Raw genomic sequence first — 21,453 nt, forward strand, 5'->3', positions numbered from 1 at the left:
TGTGTGGCTGTTATATATTTTTTTGCTGATTTTTTTTTTCATTTAACAAGTATATTTGAGGGACCCTCAGCATGTTCAGCATTTTTTCAGCTGTCCATTTTGCTTTTCCAATTTTTCTGTTTAACTTATTACTATTGTGCTAAGTCATACTATTTCTGCTATTTTATAAGATTTGTGCTTAATATAGTATTTCTGCTTTTTATAGGATTTGTGCTTAATATAGTATTTCTGCTTTTTATAGGATTTGTGCCTAATATAGTATTTCTGCTAAATATAGTGTTTCTGCTTTTTATACTATTTGTGCCTAATATAGTATTTCTGCTTTTTATAGGATTTGTGCCTAATATAGTATTTCTGCTTTTTATAGGATTTGTGCTTAATATAGTATTTCTGCTAAATTATAGTATTTCTGCTTTTTATAGGATTTGTGCTTACTATAGTATTTCTGCTAAATGTAGTATTTATGCTTAATCATACTATTTCTATATATTTCTGCCAGGCAGCCAATCCTCTGTGAGGACTCAGACACATATCACATATCAGGGCCTGCACGGCCTCCCAGCCAGCCAATCATATCTGAGGTTTTCCGTTTCCTCTCTCGTCATATCTCAGCGACGGATGTACATAGAGCAATGAAAATCGCAGTCAAAGTACACCAAAGTCCGCTGATTCACCCAGTACAAGAATTATGCTTCTAGTCCACCTAGTTTTTGAGTTACACAACGTTTTGTAACTCCAAAAAACGGCGTTTTTCGCCTCTCACCGCGATCTAATTCTGACTGCTCATCACCCTGTTTTTCAATGCGGCTGCTCTCTTTCCCAGTGGCGCAGTTGGCAATGACACGGGTCTGCAAGCCAAAGATCGTGGGTTCGATTCCACCTTGGTTGACATGTTTTTTTCCTACAAATTAATACACTGTCACAGACCAGTAATTCATATTCATCATTTATTACAATTCTGCAAACTTTTATGATTTTACCAGCTTTTCTAATATGGACCTCACATTCTTGTTAAGACTCCATAGCACAAATACTCTTCCCTTTAGGCTCTGTGTATGTGTGTGTGTATCAATATGTCTCCCATTTTAAAGTATTAGTCCTCCATAATTGTATTTCTGGTAAATCACAGTATTCCTGCTATGTTGTACTATTTTTCTAAATCATAATGTTTCTGTAATGTTTAAGTATTTTTGGCTAAATATATTCTTTCTGTTATCTTATACTATTTCTCCTAAATTCTTGTATTTTTGAGAAGTTATCATGTTTCTGGTAAGTTACAATATTTCTGTTAAGTTCTGCTATGCTATTGTATTTCTGCCAAGTATTATGTTTCCTCTAAGATATTGCAGTTCTGCTAAGTTATTCCATTTTAGCAAAGTTCCTTTGCTTCTGCAAAGTTTTTACAATTTCTGCAACTTTTCAGCTTTTTCAGCTAGTTTTAGCAGACAGCTTCAGCTTTAAAGCAATTCAGAATTCATGATTACAACCAATATGTAGTAGAATAAAAGAAACAAATGTGCAATGAACATATCAGGAGTCGCTGTTAAAAAGTCTCATAGCAGTGGGGTTAAGGGACCTCCTGAACCTCTTGAGTCCTGCAGTGGAGTGAGATGAACCTCTGCAGCTCCTACTGTGAGGATGCTTAGGCGATCACCAACACCAGCTCCTTGGTGTTGGTGTTCAGCAGAAGACTGTTCTTATTACTGCAGTCAGTTAAATAAATCTATCATAATAAAGTACATTTTAACATAATGACCTTATGTTTATTTATGTCTTTTAACCATTATTTCAAATTCAAAGAATCCTGTTTGAAACATTTATTAAACTTATAGAATTAAATTTCTGCTAGTTGCTTTTTGTTGCAAAAAAATCTAGTATAATAATATTTAAATTTACATATATTTTTCACGTTTTCCATGCCAATTTTGTGTAATTGCGGAGTTTCCCACTACCCGTGAATGCCTCTTTTTTTAACGTCTCTGCCTGACTCCTGAATCTCCGTCCACTCTCAGCTCGATCCCCACCGGTAAGCGCTGCTTCTCTGTCTCTCTTTTCTGAAATGAAATGTCTATAAGCTGTATGAGGGATTTACCCAGTTGTTGTTAGTGACTTATGAAGCCAGTCGAAGTATAAGTCATGTTAAAGTAACACAATGGCTGCTTTTTTAGTGAAACGTTGTAATTTTACTATTTAAAAGGAGTGTTTGGTATGCTAGCACTAAGTGCTAACGCCTAGCCTAGCTGCTATAGGCCCAGTGTGAAATTAATATGGTTCATTTGATTGTTTATTACAGTTATTGTGTTGTATTTGGTTCATTCGGTGTGTTAGTGTTTCTGAGTCTGTTAGGGAAGCTGAAGTTAATTCTCTTCACAAATCATTCAGTTAAAAACGGCCTCATTCTTTCGGTTGTAAGGTAATGAGCCGTCATTTTAGAACCACTGATTAGCTGCTGAAGCAGCAGGGTCGGCAACTTCAAAGGAGCCATTTTACCGCCATTAGCTGTTTCCCAAAACGTCGGCTGCATCTTTCGGAGGACCCGGCCTTCGCGGTCTACGTGGACCGAGAAGGCTGTGAAACTGGACGGTCTAGCCTTCAGATTTGCGTCACCGCTGTCTCGCTGGAGTTTAATAAACTCGGCCGTCTGCTCCTTGCTATTTAAAATATAACAGGACACTGGCGTAAATTCTCGACCGTTTAACGTTTATTGAGCTGTGTGAAAATCCCGGAGGAACCCACCGGATTGATTAATAAAGCTTTATTTAATCTAATAATCTAATAACTTTGATCTCAGCCAAACCGATTTACTCCAGAACAAATAAAACACAGAAAAAGGCAAACAATTACATTTTTAAGTTATCAGAGTGACTTGTATATCATGTTTAACCTGAGTAGCGAAAGAGCGGGGGTCTGAACCCCCCTCCCGGCTTGCCATCGAGCCGGTGGGTGACAGACGTCTCTGAAAACGTCGGCACACTTTTGCAAATATGCGATGTCTTGATAAACCAAGCAGATATTTACACCGCTACTTTCTCGCCTAAAAATATGTTAAAAGTTTATTCGGGGAAATGAAGGACTCATTTGTCGGCCGCATTTGAGACAGCCTTCGTCGACTGGCTGTGACATAATCGGCCTTCAAATGCGGCCTCCGGAGGATGCAGCCGACATTTTGGGACACAGCTTCTGACTGAAAGCCGGGAGAAGAAGAGTCACGTGCCTGTACCGGTGTGTTTTTGTGCTGTGGGTTAATTAACAGAAGGGAGAGAGAGAGTGAGGATGAAACACATAATATAAGAATAATAACATCTCTTAACAAGAAGTTTTTTTTAATTAGTTAATTTTAGTTTTTTAGTTAAATTTTAAGAACTGTTTAACAAACACTTGTTTGTGCAGGTTGTTTTTTTTTTTTAAAATGAAACCTACACCTGCAGCTCTGTTTAACTTCTCACTTTGTGAAAAACTAACGAAATATAAAAAAGTCCACCTTCAAATAAATAAAATGCAGCAGTGCACCATTAATATTATAAATATGATATGTAGATATTTAAAACAACAGCATATTAAATGATACTGTGTGCAGGTGATAATATTTTTAGGAAGCAGAATTTGAATGCAGACGAACTCAAATGTTGAAGCCTACAAAAATATCATCCAAGCTTTCATTTATGATTGTTCATGCTTTGAAATTGTGATGTCAGAATTTGATAAAGTGTGCAGAGCTAGGTGTAGCAAATCATTGCTTATTAAATCTACTGTGTTATCTAATAGCACCAAACTAATAGAGCTATCACATAACTAAGAGACATGTGTGGCTTATTACAAATGGATGAAACCATATTTTACCTTAATGAAGACAGTAATCTTTAATAAGGTGTAGAAAAAGGTGAGTTGTTTGTTGCTGTGGTAAACAAAGAATGTACTGAATCTTTTGTACTACACAGAGTGATGCAGTATTGACTGTGATGCTGATTTGAGTTGTCTCATTCTGTATTTTTGTGCTTTGTCTTTTGTTACACAGAGTGAAAGAGATCTTTGGTTTTGCCTTTGCTGGTAAGTAAACAGTGATTGTAACTGAGGCAGTATGAACCTGGCATTGCGTAGCACATTTGGCAACTTACATACAGTAGTTTGACTTTTTGTGATATGTTTCCATTTACTGATGGGCAAAAACACAAAGTCAGGATTTATTACCTGTAGCAGCAAAGCCCTCACACAGGACCTCTGACTGTCCCTGAAAATGTCCCTGAAGTTTAATAGCCCATTTATGTATGATTTAAATTTCTTATGGCTTATTGAATCCAAACATAGCTAAATGTCAGTTGTTCATTTTCTCCTTATGTTTGTGGATTTAAGTAGCAGACAAAACAATGAAAGTGTTTTAGGGGAGTCAGTATAAGTGGTTGCTCAAACACTTAAGAGCTGCACAGGTATTGATTCATATTGTCTCTCAAATTCTGCTGATGTGTTACATTAAAGTCAGAACACTGTAGAAGTATTTTGTACAGTTAAGCAATAATGAAAAACTAAGAGAACCAGAGGTGTGAGTGGACATTGTTAGGTACATTACAGCCAGTGTGTCTAATTAGTTTATCACTTATTTGGTGAATATAATGTGTTTTAAAATTTAATAGAAAAGTTGCCAAAAAGGTACACTGCAAAATACATAAATATTCCTAGCAACAGGTATAATGAGAGGACTTTTTAGTGTAAAAATTTAAGACATTTAATTTTAATTATAAAACATGGTGCACCTCTGCTATTGTAACATGTCAATATTTAAAACTATTTTAAGATTTACATATTCATATCAGACATGACGAGGTTTTCTGTTGCTTCTGATTTATATAATTATTTTGTATCTAACATTTTTAAAAGTTTTGGCTTTCACACTTTAGTAGTACTGACCTGTTGTAGAAAATGTTGGAGCCACAAAGCTTCTGTGTAGGAAATATTTGGTATATCCTGCACTTGTGCCAACAAATATTGGTGGCTATTCTTTATATTTCTGTAGTAATGAATGCTTTTATTACACTTGCTACAGCCATGTGAGACGCTGCAGTTCATTTATCTCCTCTTTAGACTACAGTAAGCTCATAAAGCCTTAAATAAATTAAGAATTTTACTAGTTAATTTATGTCACAGTAAATTGGATTGTGTGTGAAGAGGCTCAAGAGTCTGAATCATCAAACAGTGATCTGATGAATTGTTTCCTTTCTCTAGACTGCTGATCTGATCGTCTCCAGTCTGGTAAGTAAAGGTTTGTCTGAGGTACAGTGCTGGGAAATGTTTCTCATTATAGGACATTCAGTTTAGTGGAGTGAGTCAGCACAGCTCTTGGGAATAATCAGATCGTAGAAAAGTCTATGTAAACATTTCCAGACTTACAGATCTCTCTTATCATCATAGTACATTTTTAATTAGGCCCTAATATCGGCCATGCTAAGTTTATTGTAGATTTAGTGGAGTGTGTATTAAACATGCCCCATATTTGACTGAAAAATGTAGAAACTGCTGTTTAGGAGTCATCTGTCTCCAAATTTTTCATTTTGCCAGAAGTCATACTGAGTAAATTATTTTTTACTTTTATGTTAACGGCTCCCCAGACATTATGATATACTGTTGAACCAGGTAAGTACACACAGAAACGGGAATTTGAGACCTTTGGGCATTTAGGATCATGTGAGTTGAGTGCTGTGAAGTGTTTAAAGCAGGTGGTCTGAAACTGTCTGCTCTGACTTCATTGTGTGGGTTTAGCTTGACCATATAATGTTTATAGTAAGTTACTGTAGCACCACATCTTGGTTTACAGACTGTGTTTGTTTTTATTGTGTTAATAGAATGCAAAAATGTCCTTAGAAATTTTCCACCACCATATGATAAACATTTTCATTCAGTTGAATCTAATAATGTACTGTACGACTCTTCAGTGTGTAATGATATATGTGTTCTGTATTTTTCGGACTGTAAGGCGCACTAAATTCTAAGGCACATTAAGCCAAACAAAACAGATAAGTCAAACTTTATTCAACTCATTTACAATAACTCTCAAAATTGTTCAGTTGTAAGACATAAAATACAGAACAATACACTCACTTTTCAGGATTTATGGACTGATGAATGTGGATTGATCAGTTTGAAATCTGCTTCATAAGCATGGCTCTCAACAGGTGCCAGGCCCTTATACACACACACCATATTATGTTGAAGCACAGTACGAATTACTCTACGAGGGTGCTGACTATGTTAGCCATGCTCCTTAGAAAAAAAAGGAAAAAAAAAAAAAAGCCATGCTCCGACAATACATCAAGTGGTGCTGCTTTGTAGCTTACCAAAGTCATACTAAAACATTTGACAGAGTGCCGTGTACCACATAGAATTGGTTTGAAATCAGTAAGCACAACCATACAGAAGGTGCACTGTCTATTTTTGAGAAAATTAAAGGCTTTTAAATGTGCATTATAGTCTGAAAAATACGGTAAAGCCAGGTTTATTGGAAGTGTGTCTAATTCCACTTTCTTTCTGTCTTACAGGTGACCTGCTGCAGAAAACCCTCTCCCTCTATCATTAACAAGCCATTAACAAGCAAATTCAGTCTGTCCTATCACTCTCCCTCTCCCTGCTCCATCTTTTTTGACAAGGGATTCTATCTTCTATCATTTCTCCGCCATGTACTCTATCTAATTTTGACAAGCATAAGCCCTAGTTTGACAAGAAACCAAGTTTGACAACAAACCAAGGTTGACAACAAACCAAGTTTTTGGAAATTGAAGTTACCGCAACTTCGACGATCTGTTTTCAGAAATCTGAGAGATCTCTGCTCTCACTGCTCCTTCTTTCCTGTCGTTAAACTCTCTCATATCCACTCATTTTACTGGAAATTACAAGTAAGAAGTTGAATATACAGTACAGTAGAAGTCACTGTAGAAACTATTTACACAGCCCTAAATTTGTCATTTTAATTTTGCATTACACTTTGGAATAAACATTGATTGGCTGTTTGGCTTACAGGTGCAATTGCTTTGATAAATTATATAAAATATACACCTCTTAAAGGTTTATTTGTAATAAGACAATCTGGTTATTTTGTAATATATACATTCAGACTGCTCTATTTACATAAATATTAAATTAGATTCAAATACATTTTTCAAGTCTGTTTCATTGACTATAACATTTGACTACAGTAAGTTTATACTAATATTATTTAAGGACAAACCCATTTCTATTACTCAGTGTAAGTATTGAGTTACAATTGTCATTGAGAAGCTGCCCTGAGGACCCAGACTTCCTTTTTCCTGACTGCTGCAGAACATCCAGCTGAAGAATCCTCATCGCCTGTCATCTGATCACCACACCACCACAGCTCCTTATATTTGCTTTAGATTTTAGATATCTCAAAGATTTACACAAAGTCTACTTCAAAGCTAAGAGTTTTATTATAGCCTGTTGATTGTTGAGATTTATTCTGCATATTATTTCACAGAAGTATAGACCTATCCATTAACCAGTCTGGTTAAAAAAAAGAAGTAATAATATACAGTTGTTGAAAAAGCTACAATAAAACGTTTTTAAGGATCTTTCAATAACTTTTATATTGAGTTTGTATTTAAGCCAGCCTTTTACATCAATTAAACGGTCATAAGAACACTTTACCATTTGTATAGTTGATCCATTTAATAGAAACTTGAGTTTTTCAGTGTTTACAGGTTGAGTTTTGTATACATTTGTGTATAAATACATATAAGGTCCAGTTTGTACTTGCACAAAATGCCAAGGAAAGGTCAAAGGTCACAGTCCCAGAAGCTTAGATGGCAAAAGCAGAAGGAACAGGTAAATCTTTCTCAGACCGGTGAGCAGGTAAAGGTGTCTGTTACAAGTATTCCCAGTCCAGAAGTGCAGCTCAGCGTTCAGACGGCCGCAGTGTCTTATGCAGATGTGGTAAAGAGAGGTGTTTGCTCATCATCTGTGCCAAATGCTAAAGTACAACAGGTAATCCAGACTGAACCCCAGCTAACTGTGCAAACGCAGCATGATGGAGAAGCTCCAGGACCGTCTCATGTACAGGTTACAAACAGTGAAAGTCGTCCACGAGTGAGTAGCATCTGTGCGTCTCGAAGCCAGGCCAATGCTAAGTATGGAAAGTACCGGAATCAGCAATGCATGGCGAACAGTTTGGTTTTCCTGTCATTCTTACACGAGGATGAATTCATTACCAGAGCAGATCTCAACCGTGTGTTGGACAAAGGCCATGCCGTGTATTCAGATGCCAGAAAGAGGTTTGTGAACAGCGTGTTTCTAGCCTGTGATGAACTTCCCACTGTGATCATCAGCCGCAGACACGAGTATCAAGTCGACATGTCTCAGTTTGCTCATTATGGCACATTTGACGGTACAGATCATCTTCCGAGCCTTGAACAGGGACTACAGCGTTTGGCTTCAGAGTTTCGCTACGCTTTGCTAGTCATGGGAGGAACAGCCATCGCAGTTTCCAGGCTGACTTCAGGTGAATACGCATACTTTGACCCTCACCCACGTAGGTCTACAGGAATGCCATTGTCGCTAAGTGTAAGTGGTGGAACTGCAGTTATGTTAAAATTCACACGTCTTAACGACATGATTGACAGGATCAAACGTTTGTACCGAATGTTTTGCATCGCACCAACCTGTGCTTATGAGCTACAGCCTGTTGAGTTCCACAGTGAAAACGCTGCTGACCAAAGAAATGCTGATGAAAACAGACAAACAGCTACAACTGTTTCAGCACCAGCTTTAAATGAACCTGAATTTGAAACCCCAAAGTCCACTGAGCAGACACAGAAAACTGTGGCCGACACTTTAGCTACTGAAGTGATGTCATCCAGAGTGGATTATTCAAATGAGCCAGCTGCTGAGCTGAACAATTCTGATTATTTAGAAATAGAAACCTCTGCATCTTCTGTGAGAGAACCTCAGGTAACATCAGATTCTGTTCCTCAGAAGGATCCAACCGCTGCCAACCGCTGTTCAACAAAGACAACACAGGAACTTTCACATAAACTGCTGAAATATAGTAAACAGGGAAGGAAAAAAATGAGGAGAAGATCATTGGCCCAACAAAAACTACCAAAAAGAAAGGATCCTGATCACAGACAAAAGAAGACTGTGTACAAAAGTAATCTATATAAGCTAAATCCTATATATAGAGAGAAACAGAGGGAACATTTGAGAAAGATCTATAAGGAAAGAGATGATTTTAAGGAAAAACAGAAGGCGCAAATGAGAAGGATCTATAGAGAAAGTGCTAAAATTAGAGAGAGAAAAAGAGAACGTGTCATAAGGATGTATAAAGAAGATTCTTTATTCAGAGAAAAGCAGAAGGAACGAATAACAAGAACATACAGAGAATCTCCCGTGTTCCGAGAAAAGCAGAAGGAACGAATAACAAGAACATACAGAACTTGTGCCGAATTCAGAGAGAAACATAAAGCTTACATGAGGTCATATGTTTCTAACCTATATAAAGAAAGTGTAGAATTTAGACAGAAAAAAAAATGTTACATCACTAAACGTTATGGAGAAGAGAGACAATTTCAGCAGCAACACAAGGACAATATGAGAGAACGAATGAGAGTAAAATATTGGAACAGTATTTCTTTCAGACAGATGCATAATATCAGATGTGCAATGAAAATAAAAAGAAAATATCGTCAGATGCATCGACCAGCTGAAAGTTTACAGTGTCATCCAGATAACAGTTTAATGAATGAGGCCATATCTCGTTTCAGATCCAACATTAAGTCAGCACCATCTTATGTTTGTACTGTTTGTCTAAAAGCTTCTTTTCCTAATCAGGTGAAAATCTGCAAAAGAGAAAATTACTCAAAACACCAAATTGTAGCTCAGCAGTGTCTAACTGGTAAATTTGTTCATGTGTGTGATGAAGCATGTCATGATCACTGCAGCTTTCCTGTTGAGAGAAAAAAGGAGTATATCTGTCACACGTGTCACAGTTCCCTCAAAAGTGGACGCATGCCAAGACTTGCTGCTGTCAACGGTTTAGAACTGCAGGATATTCCAGCTGAACTGTGTGATCTCAACATTCTGGAGAGACATCTGATTGCCAAATGCATACCATTTGCAAAGATTATTCCTCTTCCAAAGGGCAGACAAAGACTCATACGTGGTAATGTGGTGTGTGTACCATCTGAAGTCCAACAAACAGTTGACTATCTACCTCGGCTCAGAAGCCAATCACAGATCATGAGGGTGAAATTGAAAAGACGACTGTGCTACAAAGGCCATCAGCTGTTCCAGACTGTCACCTGGTCTAAACTGATCGAAGCCCTGCGTAAACTGAAACAGATTCACCCACAGTACACAGATATTGTTATCAGAGATGATGCATTGCTTTGTGATCCAACATTACCTGATGATGACAGCAGTGATGAAGCCAGCATGGCAAGTGATGATTATGATGAAGCAGATTTAATGGAAATTGACAACTATGAAAAAGATGCCCTTTTGTGCGAAAGTGAGTCTGAAAGTGAACAAGCTATTAATATGCAATCCTGTGATGAACAACCAGAGGAACAAAATCCAGATGAACCAGAAAGTGATTTGAACAATGGAGGTTTTGCTCTAGAAAGTTGTCTGCAGCCTGTTGACATTTCAGAAGAGATTCTCTGTTTCAGTGATAACACATATTGTGTGGCTCCTGCAGAAAGAAACAATCCTGTCAGCTTCTTCAGAACTCCTCATTTGGAAGCCATGGCATTTCCTGTGCAGTTTCCTACTGGTCAGAATACACTGGATGAAAAGAGACTTCTTAAACTCACACCAAGTGCTTACTTCAAGTCAAGGCTTTTCAACATTGATGCAAGATTTGCTAAAGACACAAATTACCTGTTTTTCTCACAGTTTGTCACTGAAATACATTTGGCTAATTCCAGCATGACAATACAGCTAAGGAAAGGTAAAACTATGACCAAAGATGGACGCAAAATCACATCAGGAATGTTACAAAGTAAGACAGAAGTAGAGAAGCTGGTAAGAAATAAAGATGCAATCAGATTTATGCAGCCACTCAGAGGAACTCCAGCTTACTGGCAGAAAACTACCAAAGATTTATTCAGTATGATTCGTCAAATAGGAACACCTCAGTTCTTTGTCACTTTCTCTGCTGCTGAGATGAGATGGCCTGAAGTGATTCAAGCAATAAAGAGACAGCAAGGTGAAGAGGTTGATTTTGAAGCCCTGGACTGGTCAGAAAAGTGTGAAATTCTAAGATCAAATCCAGTAACCACCATGCGGATGTTTGATAAGCGTGTTGAGGCTTTGTTCAGAGATTTGCTTTTTTCTCCTGCACAGCCCCTTGGTGAGATCATTGATTACTTTTACAGAGTTGAGTTCCAGCACAGAGGTAGTCCGCATATACACATGTTGCTGTGGATTCGAGAAAAGGTAGAAGCAGATGTGGATGACGACCAAACTGTCTGTGACTTTGTGGACAGATACATCTCAGCTCAACTCCCTGATCCAGAAAAACAACCTGAACTGCACAAAAAAGTCACTGAACTACAAAAGCACAGCAAAAACCACACAAAAACATGCTTTAAGAGTGTGAACTCTGGTTGTAGATTTGGGTTTCCAAAACCACCATCCACAAGAACAATGATTGTGAGACAGGATGAGGATTCAGACACTGAAGCTGCAAAAGCCAAACTCAGACCTTTGTTGAACCTGCTGAAGGAACCTGAAGCTGCTTCCCTCACCATAGAGCAGATTCTGTCACGATGCAACTTGACAATGAATGAGTATGAACAATGCCTCCAGAACATAAACAAGAAAACAGCTCTGATTCTGAAACGTGACCCAAATGAGTGTTGGATCAACAATTACAACCCAGACCTGCTTGAAGCCTGGAACTCTAATTTAGATGTCTCATTCATTTTGAATGCCTATTCATGTATAGAATACCTCTGTAAATATATAACAAAGAAAGAATCTGGCCTCTCTGAATACCTGAAGACAGTTATTGATAACTCTGGAAACAACATGGTCAATGAATGTGATGAAATGAGAGCTGTGATGCAGGCTTACTCAAAAAAGAGAGAGATCAGCGCACAGGAGTGTGTGACTCGAGTCTGTGGCCTAAAAATGAAAAAATGTTCCCGCAGTGTTGTATTTGTACCAACAGATGATAACCCGGTAAAAATGAGTCGGCCCATGAGCTTCCTGGAAACCACAACACATGACAGTTGTAATATTTGGATGACAAGTTTGAGTGATAAATACAAATGCAGACCTGAGACCCCAGAATATGAGGAAATGTCACTGGCTGATTTTGCTGCCTTGTGCAGGTTGGTGAGTGGTCCAAATGAAGGAAAAGATGTGCTTCCTCTTCTAAACCAGCTTGGATTTGTACAAAGGCGAAAGAATGATAAACCAGCTATAATCAGATATTACCACTGTTCACAGGAAAAAGATCCTGAGCAATATTATGGTCGACTGTTGAGACTTTACCTTCCACACAGATCAGAGCAGGAACTGAAACCACAATGTTTCCAAACCTATCAGTCCTTCTACAACTCAGGTTTTGTGCGACTTCCATGTTCAGACCACAGTGAGTCTGTGAAACGGATTGTGAAGAGAAATAAAGACAAGTATGAGAAGAACTCTGAGGATATTGAGAGTGCACTGGAAGAGTTTGAACAAAATAGGGATGTTGTGATCGATGAATGGTGTAATCTGGCTCCTGAATCTGAAGTTGTGAGGCTGCAATGTGATGAGAATCTTCCTGAGAGACATTCTGATGATGAGAACGAACAGGAGAATGTCCCCGACTACAGTCGTCAGTCTGATGCTGTAACAGAGATCAGAGCCATCAGAGAACAACCTGCAGTCGATCCAGCCGTGGTACGTGTAATGTATCAGAATCTGAACCAGAAGCAGGCCTGCGTGTTCTATACTATAAGAGACTGGTGTATTCAGCGAGTTTGTGGTTTGAACCCAGATCCATTTTTCTTCTATATCAACGGTGGTGCAGGAACTGGAAAGTCACATCTGATTAAGTGTATTCACTCTGAAGCATCAAAGATCCTGAGCAGACTGCCTGCTAATGCAGAAGAAGCTGACATATCAAATCCAACTGTTTTACTGACTTCATTTACCGGGACAGCAGCTTTTTCTATCAATGGCTCTACATTACATTCTCTACTGAAACTACCCAGGAGTCTGAAACCACCCATTCAAGGACTTGGTAACCAACTGGATGAAGTCAGATCTGAGCTGATGAATGCTGAAATTATTGTTATTGATGAGATTTCAATGGTTTCAAAACCCCTTTTTGCCTATGTGGATGCAAGACTGAAACAAATCAAAGGCACTCAGAGACCTTTTGGTGGAATGTCAGTTTTAGCTGTTGGAGATTTTTACCAGCTGCCACCAGTGCGACAGTCTAAACCTCTCTGCGTTTACGATCCAGAACAGATTGACCTATGGCAGGAACATTTTCAGATGATCACTCTAACCGAGATTATGCGTCAGAAAGATGATGTGGCCTTTGCAGAGATGCTGAACAGGATTAGAGTCAAAGAAAAGACGGATGAACTTTCTCAGTGCGACAGAGATTTGTTGTCACAGGCTGTGACTGCACCAGAAGAATGTCCAACTGAGGTCTTACACATTTATGCCACCAACAAGAATGTGGAATCCCATAACGCAGATACCCTGAAGAAGCTTCATTCAAACATCATAATCATCACTGCAGACGATTTCCAGAAGGATAAACGTACAGGCAGAATGGAACGAAGAGACAAACCATTTACAGGTGGGAGAAATGATTTACCTGACACTCTGAATGTTGCTGAAGGAGCTCGAGTTATGCTGACCAGAAACTTGGACACACTAAACGGTTTGGTCAACGGTGCTTTTGGTATACTGGTAAAGGTGGTGAGATCTGAAAATGATGGACACATAATTAAACTGGGGCTCAGAATGGACAACCGGCAGCCTATGAGACACAACCGCAGTGCTAATGCAGCATCTGATGATCTGGTTTACATTGAGAGAGCAGAGGAGAGTCTGAAGTTTAAAGGAGCGGTACGCAGACAGTTTCCTGTAAAGCTAGCATTCGCCTGCACAATTCACAAAACTCAGGGTCTTACAACACAGACAGCTGTAGTTTCAATGAAGAACATTTTTGAACCAGGTATGGCTTATGTTGCTCTCAGCAGGGTGACGTCTCTCAGTGGACTCTATTTGCAGGACTTGGATGAGAAAAAGATTTACTCCAATCCCGAGGTAACTGCAGCACTCCAAACCATGAGACAAGCCAGCGTTGAGGAAATGATGCCTCTTCTTCAGGTCAGAGAAACAGCCAGCAGACCTGACACTCTTACACTGATCCATCACAATACGGAGGGTTTGCCATCTCACATCAGTGACATCAAGAGTCATCATGAAATGTGTTTAGCAGATGTTTTGTGTCTCACAGAGTCTCACCTCCAAGGCTCCTTTGTTGCAGACAGTCTTCATTTGGACGGCTACACCATGTTCAAACGCAACAGACATGTGTCCTACACAAACTTTCCTCACATGGCCAGCAGAAGTGGTGGTGGAGTTGTTGTGTATTTGAGGAATCATTTTCAGGTTCAGGTAAAACAGTATCTGCATAATGTCACTGATCTTGAGTTTTTAGTGTTGAAGGTTCAGGCTCCATTCCCTGCACTCATTGCTGTTGTGTACAGACCCCCTGACTACAGTTTGACACCATTCATGCAAAACCTGGTAAGTCTTTTAGATTCCCTTGAAATAATGGACTGTCACCCAATCATTGTGTGTGGAGATTTTAATGAGAACCAGTTGCAGAGTGGAAGAAAACAGATTCTGGAGCAGTTTCAGTCGAGAGGGTATTCACAGCTGATCACTTCTGCCACTACAGACAAGAACACCCTGCTTGACCTCATTTTTATTTCTCAGCCAGATCAATGTCTCCATTCCGGTGTTCTGAGATCATACTACAGTTACCACAACCCTGTGTTTTGTGTCCTGTCCTCGAGCCAATCATGAAGTCGTCTGGTGAGTTTTGAAACAATTACAGATCATGTTTGTTACAGAGTTTACTGATTGTAGAGTATGAAAAATATTTTTCATTGGAAAAAATTGTCTTCCCTACTCTGTCTGTAAGAAGACCCTTTCTTATTGCAATGTTATTAATCATGTCACCAAATCATGGCTGTACTTCATGCAGAGCCGGGAGATCTGCTTTCTGTTATCATGCACCTCAGATCTGAAATATACTGCATTAAACGGACATAATTTATTTTTTATTCTCATGTTTTAAATGACTAAATCTACTTATACATTTTTTCATGGATGTTAATTGTCATCTCCTTTTTTGATACTTTTTTTACTCTGACGTATGTATCTCAACAAACGAGATCTTCCCCTCCAAGATGCTTTCAAATATGAAATAGTAAATAAATAAATCACAGATAAATGCAGGTATTTATTATGGGTCACATGAATAAATACAGACAATTATATTTTCTTGATTATAGTAAATTTTGTAGAATCAAATGTTTTTTGGATGAATGAGGTTTTGCTTATCATGTTTTACAGGTAAAAAATGTTAAAAGTTTTAAACTATCTTTAGGCTACCAGAGATGTCTATAATTATACATTATGTAGAGAAAAACATTTTCACAGCTTACAGAATTTGTATAAAAACTGATTTAGAAGAACATGGAAAGTTTCTGCATCAATTTTCTGACTTGGCCTTTATCCGGGTGGGTTTGGGTTTGGGTGGATAAAGGCCAAGTCAGAATTCTCTGAGCAGCTGGAAAAAGCTGCTAATAAACAAAGACATCAGAAAGCGGGGGCTTTAGGTGTAGCCCCCGCTTTCTGACGCACTAATTAGATTTAGTAACTGACACCCCATACCAGCATTATATAGACACTTGGGGGCTGAGATGGGTGGGTGGGGAGGGGGGGGGGGTGGTGTTAAAAGCACTTTATGTTTTGTAGATGTATTTTTTTCAGACAGGGCACACACAGTCCTGTTTCCTTTGTGGGAAAACCTTCAAACTTCACCATCCTCAGCTGAAACAACAACATCTTAACACCATCTTCATGAACTGCTGAGCCAAACCTGATCCATCAGTGCTGGACTGCACAGATAACTACATGCCACACAGAGACTGCTGTTTTATGAACTGCCATACCAGTATGTCTTCAATGGAGAAGATGACACACCCATCACCTGACTTCCTGCCTGATCTGGAGACCATCATGATGCTGCCACACTACACACCTCTGAGACCATGAATGATGACTCCTACTGAGGAAACTGTATTTCCTGTCAGAGATGCTCAGTGATCCTCAGAGCAGAGAGAGGTATGATTCTTTATCTTTGATAAAAAATGTCAGTGTTTTTAATTCAATTAATTAATTAAAATCCTGTTTAGTGCATAAATAATTCCACACTCAAATGATTATACTTGTTGACACTTTTTGAGTTTTAATTCACATTATGGATTACAAATCTATGCTTTTTCTACTCTGTCTCTCTGTGCAGGTATTGCTGTCTTCTGAGTTCTTCAGTGTCCCAACTGAGACATTCAAACCTCATTGCAGAGCTCATGTCTTTCCTCACCATCATGTGAGTGTGAGATTGCTCTGGATTCTGGTTATGTGGCCTGCAGCACCTATAAGGTATTTCAACATTGTTCATTGCATAACTTATTTGTAGTTTTTAGGCCTTAACACAAATAAAATGTTCCTTTTTCTGTATTTTTTAGAACAAGCTCGTCCAGTGTGCCTGCATTCCAGCTTCTTAGACTCTACTCAAGTGGACAGAGTATCAGTGTTTGGCCACTCTTACAGACACCGACTTCTGTCAACTCACTGCTACTGATCAGGCACCTGACTCCAGGAAGACAGAGGGCTGCAAGCCTGTCATCGTTTCCAGTGTGGCTTTGTATTCTTGGGGTAGCATCAGATTTTTCCCACAAATATTCAAAGGTAACACTTATTTTAAGCGTAGTTATTAAGTCAAAAGTCTTCCCTTGTGTTAATTTTATTTTTTTTATTTGTTTTTGTTTTCTTTTAGATTTATGTGCAGTGATCGGATGTGGTGGAGCTTTGTTAACTGTGTGGAAAACATCTGTTTGTGATGATATTTACAATGAGGCTTTAAGGTGACAGTTTCCATGTAATTTCAATCCTTTTACTAAGCAAAAACATGTTTGCAATTAACATATTTTTTTCAGTTTTGTCTTTTGGATTTATGGTTAACATTCCTCTGTGACAGCAAATACTAAACTGGTCCAAGTAACAAGCATATCATTGGTCAAAGGCAAAAAGGACCACATGTCACGCTAGCAATGAATTATTGACTGTGTTTGTGTCATCAGATTTAACTAACAATATCAGACATATGAAACTGAACTCTGGATTAATGCGCAGATTTTTTTTGTGTTTTTTTTATTGTTGAATAATTATTTTGTAGAACAAACCCAATCTATTTACCCAAACAATGTAACTTGTTTGGGTAAATAGTGGATTAATATATCTAAGTCTATAAGTATAGCAAGCTGAATTCATACAGACACACAGCTCTAAATCCTGGATTGTAGGATGTACAAAAATGATCATGTGATTATTATGGACATTTAAATAACTATATCTATTGAACCATTACATGTATTCTTTTTAGAAATTACACAATCTAAAAATGTGCAAAAAGAAAGTGTTTAAGAGAATAAATAATGTGTGTTTGTATGAATCCTGCCTTAGTATGGGGTGTCAGTAACTACATTAGTATAGAGTAGGTCTAACAGTGGTTTTCCACATCTGCTCTAATACAGCGGTCCCCAAACTTTTTTGCGCCATGGACCGGTTTATGCCCGACAATATTTTCATGGACCGGCCTTTAAGGTGTCGCGGATAAATATAACAAAATAAAACTAGTACCGGTACCGAAAAAAAGAAAATTTATTCATAACACACGTCAAAAGACCCAGGAAAACCGAGTAAACGATAAAAACGATAACAAAATAACGCTGAAAACCGATAAAAACCCTGAAAACGATACATTTCACACCTGAGCCTCATCTCTCGCGGCCCGGTACCAAATGACTCACGGACCGGTACCGGTCCGAGGCCCGGGGGTTGGGGACCGCTGCTGTAATATATATAGATAATGGGTCAGACATATAAAGTCATTTTGAAAAGTTCATAAAGGTCACATCCATTTATATGTGTTCCTCTTTATCATTTTATATCAGGTCACACAGCTGACTTGAGTTTTGATCAGAGTAGAACCATAACATTCATGCTAATGGTTCTACTGTTTACAGTTACTTTATGATGGATTTCAGCCTGGTCACAGCACTATGTGAAAAGATGTTAGAGGTAAAGTTAAGCCAATTAATACCTCATCATAAGTCACTCTCTAACGCAAAGCAGTGATTATTTTTCACTGTAATTTATTCCACAACGATGTTCTTTATTTGATCCTTGTTTCTTTAAATATGCAAATCGATTGTTCAGCTGTGTGACTCTCCACACCTCAAATATATCACAATGTGGACTTCATTTTGACAGTATTTTGTAGATTGGTACCATATTTATCATCAAATCAGGAAACTGTAAACTAATTGAAAAAATTAAGCTTATGAAAATTTTAATGTGGCATAGGAACATGTTGTTTATCCTTGCCAAATGGTATTTACACAAAACTCCAGCAAATCAGAGGATATATTTTTGTCTCTCACTTGCTATATATGTGTATATTTTTGCAGTTAATAGCCTATCATGTGTCTGCGCATCTTAGGGCCATAAACATAAACATGGCAAACAAGGATATGTTCACAATTCCAACAGATGCTTCAATTGTTTGTATAGATTTTAGATCAATTTGATTTGCATTTTCTATTAATATTTTTCTGTTTGTCCCAAATGGTATTTTTATTTCTTTATGCCATTATTGTAATCATTGGAAACAACTGAGTAAATATTTTGTATCATATGTTTCTAAAAATATTTGAATGTTCTACTTTTCTACTACTGGTTTTCTACTTTCTAAACTTTCTGCCACTTTTTGGCATTTCAATAACATTATTTTTGGGTGTTTTAATCTCTGACCGCAGCATCTTGTGCATTTATTACCTAAATGTTGTTTGTGTGGGTCTTGCCTTTGTTATGTTTTTTTGCCATTTTTAGATTTCACCAGCTGTGCAAACTCACAATTTTTCCTTGGTTTTGTTCCACATTAGTTTATCTGCCGGCACGTTTTCTTCCTTTTCTAATGTTTTTGGTAATTTTTCACAGTTAAACAAGTAACTTTGAGGTTACTTCAGCATTTTCAGCTGTTATCTGTTGACAGTTTTGCCTAATTATTACATTTCTGCAAATTTCTAGCAGTTCTGATAAGTTGTAATATTTCTGCCAAGTTTTTAATTTTCTACTAAATTATATTATTTCTGCTAGGTTACACTACTTTTGTTTGTTATGTTATGTTAAGTTATGTTATTCTAAATTATTGCATTTCTGCTAAGTTATTACATTTTTCTTAACTTGATATTGTTCTGCAAAGTTATTAAAATTTCAGCAACTTTTTAAACACTGACTTTGATTTCTTCAGCTTCTTCAGCTATTTTCAACTATTTTCAGCAGACAGCTTCAGCTTTACAGTTTCCTCTAAGTGATTGCAGTTCTGCTAAGTTATTACATTTTAGCAAAGTTCTTTTGCTTCTGCAAAGTTTTTACAATTTCTGCAACTTTTCAGCTTTTTCAGCTACTTTTTGCAGACAGCTTCAGCTTTAAGCATCCACACTGCATTTTCGCAGGAAATGCAAATTTTTCTAGTTATTAGTGTGAATGCTTGAAAAGCATTCACAGTATTGTTATTCTAATCTTTATTAGTGTGAATGCTTGAAAAGCATTCACAGTATTGTTATTCAAATCTTTATTATTATTATTATTATTATATTTTATCTATTCCGTACGTTTTTTGTAATCCTACTCCTTCAAAACCGTTCAACTTAGAAAAACCATTCAAACACCGTTAGATTCCTATTCTTTTGGACAACACTGCTTCTATTTTTCATATTTTTAACATTTATATTTTTAATTTTATTCAACTTTATTCAACAAAAATTTCCCAAAATTTCCCATGTATTTCAATGGGGAGACCCTTCAAATTCTCATTCAACTTATTCATTTTTAAACTCTTACTACTTCCACATACATTGACATAGAGCCACCATTCAAACTTTAAAACGAAGACAAGACATTCAACTATTCAACTTGTATTTATCTTTTCAATATCTATTATACTTTTTCTTCAGTTCCAGTTTAAGTTTCATGATGTTTTTTCACCCGTTTCAAAATTTATAATGGGTGTGTATGGGACGGAATGTTGGGGCTAGAGTGAGACAGCTCAACTGCTAGAGTGAGAGGAGCAAAAAAATTAATCTTAAAATCTTTTTTAAAACTGCTGCTGTGTCCACAGCGTTTGCTCTACAGGTATGATTTTACCCTCAAAACGTAGCCATGGCTGTCCTCTTTCATCCAATGTGTTTACTATTGTCCTAGGTGTTACGGTTCTTTCATAAATGTCACCAATGCACAGCCTCCTCCTTCCAACTCTTCCATAGACTCTAATGTTAAAATGGCTCAGAAGGTTCGTTTGAAAATCAGAAGAGCATGGTGTCTTTACACTGTCACCACGTCCATATAATAAACTCCACAGGCATGAAAACTGAGAATTTGGTAGACTAGAAGCTGCTGTCGCTCACGGTGAAAGAATTTTGTCAATACGACTTGTACTTTTAATTTGGGAACGATTTGTTTCGGCCTGACTTTTCTGTTCATTTTAAGCAGCAAAAGTGAGGCGCATGTCTGTGTCGTGTGTATGGAGCCATTGTCACTATAGCAACCAGGCTCACACCTGCCTGCTTAACGAGCTCTCTCTCACTCTGCCAAGGTTAAACCTAAAAATGTTAGATTGTAGTAAGATTAACTTTTTCAAAAGTACAATAAGACAGATTTGACAGGGTTTTGCCACAGATTAATAGTTTGTCACTAGTTAGTATATGCCAACTAAGTAGAGCATTGTGATTGGCACAAAGGTTTTTCAGATCTGGGCAGTTGGAGTCAGTTGATGACTTCAAAATCATCCTTTCTGACTGGATAATTAAAGCTCTCAGCATCTATCGGTCTGTAGTTAATTTCCCCACCTTTTAACTAACGTTTCACTAACCTAATCTCATTTAATGTCTCTGTTTATAGTCTGTATAGTTTATCTCCCCACGAATATACTCAAAGTAGTCTTAAAATAAAACCCACAAAACAGTTCAAGATTTAATACTTTTTATTTGCTCATTTAATGCCAGTTGCCCTGTTTTTCTGTATGTCACTCATTCGCTTATACTTGGGCAAAAAGGACCAATTTTTACACTAGTATAGTGTATT

At 37.6% G+C, this 21,453-nt stretch overlaps 1 protein-coding gene and 1 long non-coding RNA gene across 14 annotated transcripts; both read left to right on the forward strand.

Moving 5' to 3' along the window:
- The first annotated feature begins 1,830 nt into the window (after positions 1–1,830).
- LOC309698885 lies at positions 1,831–7,140 on the forward strand. Of its 3 annotated transcripts, none has more exons than XR_014274201.1 (4): positions 1,831–2,026; positions 4,016–4,047; positions 5,218–5,244; positions 6,528–7,140. It is a non-coding gene; the product is annotated as an uncharacterized lncRNA (long non-coding RNA). The 3 variants fall into 3 exon arrangements; XR_014274202.1 differs by lacking the exon at positions 1,831–2,026 and adding an exon at positions 2,038–3,222; XR_014274203.1 differs by lacking the exon at positions 1,831–2,026 and adding an exon at positions 3,231–3,880.
- Positions 7,141–7,805: 665 nt separating this feature from the next.
- On the forward strand, positions 7,806–17,428 carry LOC309698839 (uncharacterized protein). 11 transcript variants are annotated; one of them, XM_082521564.1, is made up of 6 exons: positions 8,280–8,500; positions 8,974–14,076; positions 14,242–15,054; positions 16,018–16,371; positions 16,553–16,689; positions 16,776–17,428. In XM_082521564.1, the coding sequence occupies exons 2-3, from the start codon at positions 9,067–9,069 to the stop codon at positions 15,043–15,045; spliced, it is 5,814 nt and encodes a 1,937-aa protein (XP_082377690.1). In that variant the 5' UTR covers positions 8,280–8,500; positions 8,974–9,066; the 3' UTR covers positions 15,046–15,054; positions 16,018–16,371; positions 16,553–16,689; positions 16,776–17,428. The 11 variants fall into 11 exon arrangements, 9 of the variants coding, with proteins under 9 accessions (XP_082377690.1, XP_082377686.1, XP_082377689.1 ...); XM_082521560.1 differs by lacking the exon at positions 8,280–8,500 and having other exon boundaries at positions 8,513–14,076; positions 16,776–16,998; positions 17,087–17,428; XM_082521563.1 differs by lacking the exon at positions 8,280–8,500 and having other exon boundaries at positions 8,513–14,076; positions 14,242–14,763; positions 14,956–15,054.
- The last annotated feature ends 4,025 nt before the right edge of the window (positions 17,429–21,453 follow it).

The sequence above is a fragment of the Aulonocara stuartgranti genome (genome assembly GCF_965226115.1).
Source record: "Aulonocara stuartgranti genome assembly, chromosome: 22".
Classification (NCBI taxonomy): domain Eukaryota; kingdom Metazoa; phylum Chordata; class Actinopteri; order Cichliformes; family Cichlidae; genus Aulonocara; species Aulonocara stuartgranti.

What these genes read in the sequence shown, in the direction of transcription:
- LOC309698839 (XM_082521559.1), top strand. Translation starts at nt 8,545, where the DNA reads ATGCCATTGTCGCTAAGTGTAAGTGGTGGAACTGCAGTTATGTTAAAA. An exon ending in GTCTGAAGTTTAAAGGAGCG is followed by an intron (nt 14,077 to 14,241) that starts GTACGCAGACAG and finishes CTCTATTTGCAG; the next exon opens with GACTTGGATGAGAAAAAGAT.